At 42.5% G+C, this 8,468-nt stretch overlaps 1 protein-coding gene across 5 annotated transcripts in view; it reads right to left on the bottom strand.

The window, feature by feature from the left end:
• The window catches only part of MECOM (MDS1 and EVI1 complex locus), a 200,063-nt gene that overhangs the window by 2,866 nt on the left and 188,729 nt on the right, over positions 1–8,468 (bottom strand). For all 5 annotated transcript variants that reach the window (XM_009645775.2, XM_009645776.2, XM_009645777.2 and 2 more), the window contains 4 exons: positions 6,777–6,943; positions 5,353–5,430; positions 3,437–3,606; positions 2,191–2,335 (listed from right to left, as the gene is read on the bottom strand). In XM_009645775.2, coding sequence (XP_009644070.1) covers positions 2,191–2,335; positions 3,437–3,606; positions 5,353–5,430; positions 6,777–6,943 — 560 coding nt within the window. The remainder of the gene's footprint in view (positions 1–2,190; positions 2,336–3,436; positions 3,607–5,352; positions 5,431–6,776; positions 6,944–8,468) is intronic.

The raw sequence follows: 8,468 nt of genomic DNA, 5'->3' as shown, positions 1-8,468 counted from the left end.
GGTCTGCAATACTGCCTCCATGCTGAACTACATTATTGACTGATTTGAAGGGTAAGAAGTAATGAAAAGAAAGGTCTTACAGCATTTTAAGTGCATTTACTCTTATTAAATGAGTAATTATAGCAATACACACATGGAAAACGATTTGGTCTACTCGCTGTTATTAAGTTCTCTTTTGCTTTCAGACAATGACCTCTCTTAACTACTTCCTGCGGGATTTTATCAAGGACGTCATATCCACGCTGAAGCAGGGACTCGTTTGCTAACAGCCTCATCCCTGCAGGATTCTGAGCATCCACAGCTGCATCGTGTCCGCCCCATCAAACGAGAGCTAAAGAAATTCGGCACCGCCACCACGTTGACAAACGCGTGGCCAGAGGTACTAGCAGTGTAGAAGGGCCGACCTCGGTGGAGCCGCGCGGATCCGCACTACCAGCGTATCTGCTCCGCTGGGTTATGTAGCACGGGGGCCCTGATTCATCTATTGTTCTCATTGTGCAAAAGGTCCTTACTCTTCCAGGAATACAGTTATAAAAATGGAAACCTTATTGTCCGCCCGCAGTTTGCTTTAGACTCCGCGTGCTTCAAACTGTGTGGGACAATATGGAACACACCGAAAGTTGGAGCAAGATAAGGATGAGCCCTAGCAGCCTATTTGGTATTTAGCCTTTGACTTGCTGTTGTCACAGATATACTTTTGTACGGAGCACACGCACGTGAAAGCCAGTGCCTTATACAACAATAGCGTCATTTTCCTAAAAATAATAGTTTCATCCATTTTCTGAGCAAATTCCAGCTGATTGTCACGAGTTCAGTATCGCACTCAAAAAAAGCTAGGGAATGGTCTGTTTATATTACAGTATCATAAAATCTGAGGCTGTGCAGAGTCAGGAGAGCTGAAGCAGCCACCCCTCCCTCTTAGATAATCAAGCAATCTCTCTTTATCATCTTTTACTTAAATAGGCAGAAATAAGAAATTGTTGCGCACAGTTTGGGCTGCCAACTTGCTTGTTATGCTCAATTGAGGCTGCTAGAAATGAAAGGGAGATGGACTACAACCAAAGTAACAAAAGCCATGTGATTAAGAAAACAGATTCTCTAATTATGCTTTCAAATGCAGCAATTTGCCAGGGATAAAATATCCATCAAGAGCAGTCTGAAGTGCCAAATTTAGAAAGGAAACACTGCACAACCCAGCAACCTTTTCACTTTGCTGACTTCCTGTCGGAGGACATGTTGAGACCAGATGTGCAAAGAAAAAATCCCAAGCCCTCATTGCCAATCAAGATGGAATGAAATTTGAATATGCATGTAATCACTTAATCCAATACTCTTGTGGAAATTGTGTTATGTATGTCCACCATTTTCATCCCTTCACAAAGGCAGCTGGAAATGGAGAAGACAGTGAAGTTTGTCACCAGCGGTCAGGAAATTTTTGATGCTGATAAAGCAATGCCAATTCAAAAGCGCAAATAATGCACAATGCAAACCCAATCTCAAAGAACTATGCATAGCTGAGGCGCCTATCCACGCGACAGCCTTTTCTGCCTCGCTCTGTTTTTATTATCTGAAAATATTTAGAATGAGTGGTCTCTCTCCCATTAGTTCAGAAGAATGGAAACACTCATATACTTAATAAATCTTAGTAGGAAAAAGTCTCTCACGTGCTAGAGCACCGCGGGCAACCAACGCCCACCCATGGCCTTGCAGGCTTTTTGCTAGTCAGCATCTTTCTTGGGATTGAGTTACTTACGGGAAAGGACTTTGAGTTAGAATCTTTCATTCGATCCAAGAATTGAGCGTAGTCTACTTTATTAATTACACATTTAAATTGCATTTAAATCATAAGGCTCTCTACATTTAGCCACAGGATGTCGAATTCACCTGTTCTGCTGTGAATGTAAAATGAGGGAATTTTCCAACGGGCTTATATCAACGATGGGAACTTGAAACCCAGAGCTCCTGATACACGTAGAAATGTGTTCCTAGATTAACCTTCTGTCCAGCGTCTGCCGCTGGGAATATGCTCATGCACAGCGGCGAGGGAACGAACACGTTTCTTTTCGTAAGACACTGAGGTGAATGCTGAAGCAACCAGATTGCTAAAATAACCCATCAAAAGTGAAAAATCAGGTTTAATCTGCAAAAGAAAGAGTGGCACCTTTCGAAGGCAGAGCAGTCGCAACTTACCTTTCCTCTGAGTTTCGGGGGGATTGATTGTTGTGGTTGCTGTTTCCAATAAAATTCCTAATTTCTGTGAAGTAAGAGTCTTCCTTGTCATCTAGGATTGCCCCTGTGCTTTCCAGTTCTGAGTGAGGTGAAGATGTTGCAGTACCTTAAAGCAAAATAGAGGACTTCTGTTGCTGCTCCTTTATATTTTCTATATTTAATAATCATTTAAATCAAATTGAAATTGAAACGATGGCTACAACGGGTGAGACCCAGAAAAGGTGGTCATAGTGATCCATCAGCTGCAAAACCAGTAATTAGAAGGGAAGTATCATTATCCATGGGTGAAGGTGGTTTCCAGCCAAAATGACTGCTTGCATGCTGGGTGCCATTTCCATGGTTTATAATTGCTTTTGCCAAGTATCTAATTCAACGTCTCCCTCCTGTTCCCTTGCGACTCCAAGACTGTCAGTCAATAACTGTGTTAGACCAATGGCTGAGCTAGCAAATGGAACTTCATGTTAGCTACTAATTATGCAGATTGGCTTAAAATATGGAGCAGCCATTGACATAATCAACCAGGTTCATTAGCACTGAGACCAGTGACAGACGTCTTTCTCCGTGCATCGGGGGAAAGACAGCTCTGCATTCCCTGCAGGTACCTGGTTATTTCCAGTGGAGCAAAACGTAGACTGAAAAGACTGCAGAGTTTTTATTAAACCCTGCAGATACCTAAACCAGACCGATGATCTCCACTACCTGCCGCTGCCTTTGCTGCTGCTGTGTGGTGACCGATTTGCTCTGGGGCTTGGGAGGCACCATTACCTCCGTAATAGCTAGCGCTTTTCAGCTCCTGACAGTGGGAATATTTTAGAGGGTGCCAAGAAAATCTTTTAGAGTGCCCCCTGAGACTCTAAATCTAGGACTCCTATTGAGAGCCAAGTGATTGCGGAGATGGGATTAAACCAATTTTCCCAGTCTGTTCTCAAAATGCGACAGTTGGCTTAATTAAAACCAAAAGAAAAGACATCATCCAGCGGTATTAAGTTATACAAGGGTAGAGTTTATGCTGGGATTTTCAAAGCACTTTAAATGTCAGCAGGGCTTAGGCACTTACATATTTCCTCAGAACCCACTCATCGGAGCAGACGGCGCAGAGCGACGCGCGCCTACCGACAGTCAGTAATATTGGAAGTGAACGTGAGGTCCCTGCGTATGAACGCTGGCGGTACGTGGGGCACGCTGGGGAGGGAAAAGGCATACATACCAGACATGTTCCCGTTCTCATGCTTTTTTAGATGTCTGTCAAGATTGGTTTGTTGACCAAAACACCTGTCACACAAGTGACACTTGAATGGCTTCTCTTTATTGTGGATGTTACGGACGTGTCTCTGCAGGTTAGATGATATGCTGAAGGACCTGTCACAGTATTTGCATCTAAAAAAAACAAAAAAAAAGGTGGGTAGAAAAGGGTTTGTTAGTAACTGGAAATGTAAGATTTGTCCTAAGAGACATGATGCACCCTCCGGGCTCAGCCTAAGCACCCGACTGCTGTTCCTTGGTCCCTATTGAGGCAAACCCCTCCCTGAAAGAAGGCTGAATAACAGGAGAGCTGTGCTCTTGGAATGGAGATGTCACTTGTACGGTGGGTTTTTTAGCTTTAATTCACATTAGGCTTTACATTTGAAATATCACCTTTAGGAATAAGCATAATATTTCAGAGGTAATGGCATCAAATTAGCTGGGGTAACTGACTCCCATGTTTTTAAAACTGTTGCACGCAAAGTTGGGAAGTTTGAAAACAGTAGAGCAATAACTCCATTGTTTCATGTGCTGCCAATACAATACAATTAAACACTTCTGGAAAAAACATGAAACCGATCTCTTCTAATGTTCAAATAAGGTAAAAAGGGCTATTTCTTTTCCTATTCTAAATTATACTGTGTGATTAAATCTTTTCTTGAGGAATTAGCCTGCTCGATTGCTAATCCCAGAGGAAATTTGGTTATCTTGCAAAAACCAGCAATAAACAATCCCAACCTTTAATACTGTGCCAATGTGAGTAGTTTAGTCTATCACTCTGGTACCAGAGGCATCAATTTTCATACTCTGTAGCGATTTGGAGTCCCTAAAGCCTTTACTGTATTGCTCTTTAAGCCATTACTAAGTCATACTATAACTATTCCAAATTCTCTAGCTGGCGACCAGCCAACAGTCTTCGCCACTTTAGTTTTTCAATCTTTTACTTCTCCCGTGCTTCTCTTACACTTGTCAATGATGTCAATTTTTTTTTTTTTTTTTTTTTTTTAGTGCTGAAATCGTTCATTATGCTACTAATTGCTCGTGGCTTTTATGTAGTGGATGAGCATAACATGCATCAAGACCTTTCTTCAACAAAATTAGATGTGAATCTCATTTCCCAAAGAGACTAGAGGCAAAAAACATTGTTTCCTCACAAACAATGAGCTTACTCTGCTCTTTACAGCTCATAAAACACAGAAATTGGTGCATTTGTTTTACTGGAATCCGAACTGGCTTCCTTCCAGTTGATTTAAATTAGTCTTTCATTTTCCATAAGGTGAAGCTTCCATACACATTTCTGCATGTGACTGTCCTGGATGCAGTATCACATGCATATTCTTATCAACAAGAGAGTACGCCCACATGGGTTTTTGGTTAAGCAGACCTCAGAAAGGAGCCAGATTAGGCAGGAAACAAATAAATATAGTAACGCCTTTGCAACCGGGACCTTTCAGAAATCAGATGATTGATGAAACACCCAAACTTAGGCTGCAAATAACACCACAGAGCTCTTACAATAAAATGATTTATGCAAGGGAGAATATGACCATGAGCCCTGTTGAAAATCACTTCAACCATGCTGGTTCAGAAGTGCCAGCTATCCCGCGAGGCAAAGGTAGGACTTGCAGATGGTGCCTGGGTGGCTGCCTAAGCCAAAAGAATTTCAGTAATTAGGACCAAAACCTTTCCCCATCTCCGCAGCTCCGACGCTGAATATCAGCATCAAGTGCAAAAAGCCCTGTTTGAGACCAAAACGCAATGGTGGGTCACCAACGCCAAGGAGCGAGCGCCGGAGCTGGCCCAGCAAGGCTGCTGAGCGCTCATTGCCTTGCTTTATTCACTTGGCCACACCATGGACACGGGGGTAAGGGGCCGCGGTACCTATAGGGCTGCTCTCCAGTGTGAGTCCTCAGGTGGCGTGTTAGGTTTGCAGATCTCGGGAAAATCTTGCCGCAGTATCTGCGATAAGAAAAGGTTTGATAAGACAACGCAACCTTCAGTGGCTTCATCCCAGTCTGAGCTGCCCCAGACGCATAGCCCAAATTGAATCATTAATATATGGTACTATTGGCATTGCTTTGGCGTAATGACGCTTCAATAAAATCATTCCAGCAAATATAAGTGATTTGAGACACACACACAAGAATGCGGCTGGAATTCCTGGCACCAACAACCTTTTCTTGTGCATAAGCAAGGGATATATGAAAACATACCCATTTTAAAGATCACCCAAAATTTCTAAGTTCGCTAAGGTGATTCACATTCAGATTTGGAACCAAGAGAATCTGTTATTAAAGCCTTGGATTTCTGCCTCCATGTAAGCAAATTTCAAACCTTTCAACCAATTCTACGTGTCAGCAAACGTGACATCATTCTGTGCATTGAATAGGATCAGAGCAGACAAGACTCAAAGACCTAATCCATCAAGGTAGGTTTCTATAACAACATGTCTTGAAAGAAGGTGACATGTTTTCAAAAAGATTAGATAAACCGATATGCCAGCATCAAACGCCTGCACATTCTGGAGATGATATGGAGACCAAAATAACGCAATTTAAAAACCATTCTCCAAACTCAATAATACGCCACAGGAACAATAATGGCAAAAAAATAATAATATCGTGAGCCCTCCCCCCTCATTTCAGTAACATATTAATATTCAGTTTATAATAGGCCCTATTAATGACATTCTATTAATAACACTCAGCCCATTTTTGCACAGGGACAGTGCACACACAGCACGCTCCTAAGTGAATGAGGGTGGTGGCTGCTCCACGTGACGACTTTGAAGATTGCATCCCTTCACTTTTAACATCCCATTTATTTTTTCACAATGTGATGTATAAGCCTTCAAACTACACAGCTAATTCTGCGCTCCTCGACAAAGCTCCCATTCATTTTGGTTGCACGCACAATGACTATCTTCATTGGATTTTTTTTTTAAGTCTGTACACATAAGTCCTAATAAGTCATGTATTTTATCACTGATCCCTTTGGATATTAAAACCAGAAGCCTGAGAAAAAACACGCCTGTAGTTTATGATCAAAAAAATCAATAATGAAAACCCGCTTGTGCATATGGGAAGTGATGAGAAAATTTGGAAAAAAAAGAGTTGTTTATATAATAGTTTCCACCTCATTTATCAAACCAGTATGATAGAGGGCAAACTCTTTGTTTCATAACATCAGTAATTTAATAAATAAGAACCCCAAAGCAAAACGCTTCCTGTGTTTCATTGGAAGCTGTCCGAGCCGGGGGGATTTGGGGAGCCTGGGAGGGCACCCTGGGGTGGGTTTGGGGCTACCTGCAGGTGTAGCGTTCCTTGCCCTTCCGCAGCAGGGTTTCGGGCAGGGTGCTTGGCGGTGCACGGAAGTTGAACATGGACGGCACTGACTGGATCAGCTCGTTGGCCTCCGGTTTCAGGGCACTAAAGCTCTCCAGCTTTTCGGCCATGTTTTCTATAGCTGACATCTGCAACAGAAGATGGCACAGAACCCGTCACGGTGAATACTGCTTCGGCTTTCTGCCCTCACTGGAAACCCAAAATATACAAACAACATACATTGCCAAGGGAAAATAAAAAAGGAAAAAAAAAAGAAAAAAAGCAAACATAGAGTTGCAGTCACAAAAATTATGGGGCACATTAGGCAAGGTGGTGGCCACAACATTGTCCCACTTGGCATAACGCCCATAACTGCTATAACGGGGTGCTGTTTCTCTGCAAGGCCAGCACAGAGCAGAACTTCTGTGCTATAAAGGAAAACAGCTTCCATACAAAAATCTTAAATTAGCCAGTGTTCATCTCTTCTTACTTTTAAGCCTCAGCTTCTATAAACATCCAGTTTTTGCAGTCATGCTCTGTGAGTGCGTGCCCGAGTCTGTGCATCCCACCTACTGAAAGCATTGGCCATTTTTTGACCAAATCAACAAAAAAAAATGGAGACCCCAACAATAACTGAATCCCTACAGGTTTTTTGGTTTTTTTGTTTGTGGTTTTTTTTTTAAAGGACTTGCAGAGGACAAATATTGCAGAGGACACCTTATGAACACCCTAGTTCAACCAAGGGCTGCAGTAAGTCAGATCCAGAGAGGCTCCATCAACGTCCCAGCCGCATCCAACCATTCAGTCCAGTCTTCTTGCCCACCACAGTCAAAGACCATGAGATAAATCCATAAGAAATAAAGCTTTGGTGGTTTTGGTGCTCTGTGTTTACATTACCTGTTAGGTACCTCTCCTGTTTTTTCAAAACCTCTTAATAGTCCTGCTCTGCCTTTAGTTGCTTCTAAACCCTATGCACATGGAGATGCCTCCGCTCTTGGTTAGCTGTCTTGAAGGGCTTTAATTTTCACGGTGTGGGCACTGAATAATTTCTGGAGAAGAATGGTTTCCTTTAAGGTGTCTGGAACTGACCATGAAAAACTGCTCCAAACCCTCAAACATTATCTCTTGGAGAGTTCACGACTGCTGCTGAGCCTACTGACAGGGGAGAGCAACCATCTGCCTCTTCATAACAGCACAAGCACATGAAAACAAAGAAACCCAAGATCTCACCTAAAGAGCATGAAGCCCACAGCATGAGCCCTGCGCAATACCTTGCCTGTAATGGAGGAGGAAATTGTCTGAAAGCCAAGATGCTGAACACTCCTCAGCTGAGCACACCTTTCCAGCCCATCCTTCAAAATCCGTAAGAGACTGCTCCAATTGTTGGGATTTTAAAATTTTGTTTAATGAGAAGAATTTCGTATTTGTTGGGCTTTTTCTAAATTTTATTTTAATGGGCAGAACTGCACATTTGTCTCCTGGAATGACTATTCACGTGCTGGTTAGCTCTGGCTCTGGGTTAGTTTTTTTTTTTTTTTCCCCTTTACCCTGTAGCCTGCCCTCTCATTTCATGCTCAGATTCCTAATGCTGAGGACAAATTGCAATGTACAGGGTACCACTGCCAATTTGCCAAATGTCTTTCATCAAACACGGTGCAAAAAAAAAAAAAAAAA

Source organism: Egretta garzetta, unplaced genomic scaffold, assembly GCF_000687185.1.
Source record: "Egretta garzetta isolate BGI_Z169 unplaced genomic scaffold, ASM68718v1 scaffold638, whole genome shotgun sequence".
In the NCBI taxonomy this organism is placed as follows: Eukaryota; Metazoa; Chordata; class Aves; order Pelecaniformes; family Ardeidae; genus Egretta; species Egretta garzetta.
The sequence above is the reverse complement of the archived record's forward strand: the minus strand, read 5'-3'. Positions and strand labels throughout refer to the sequence as shown.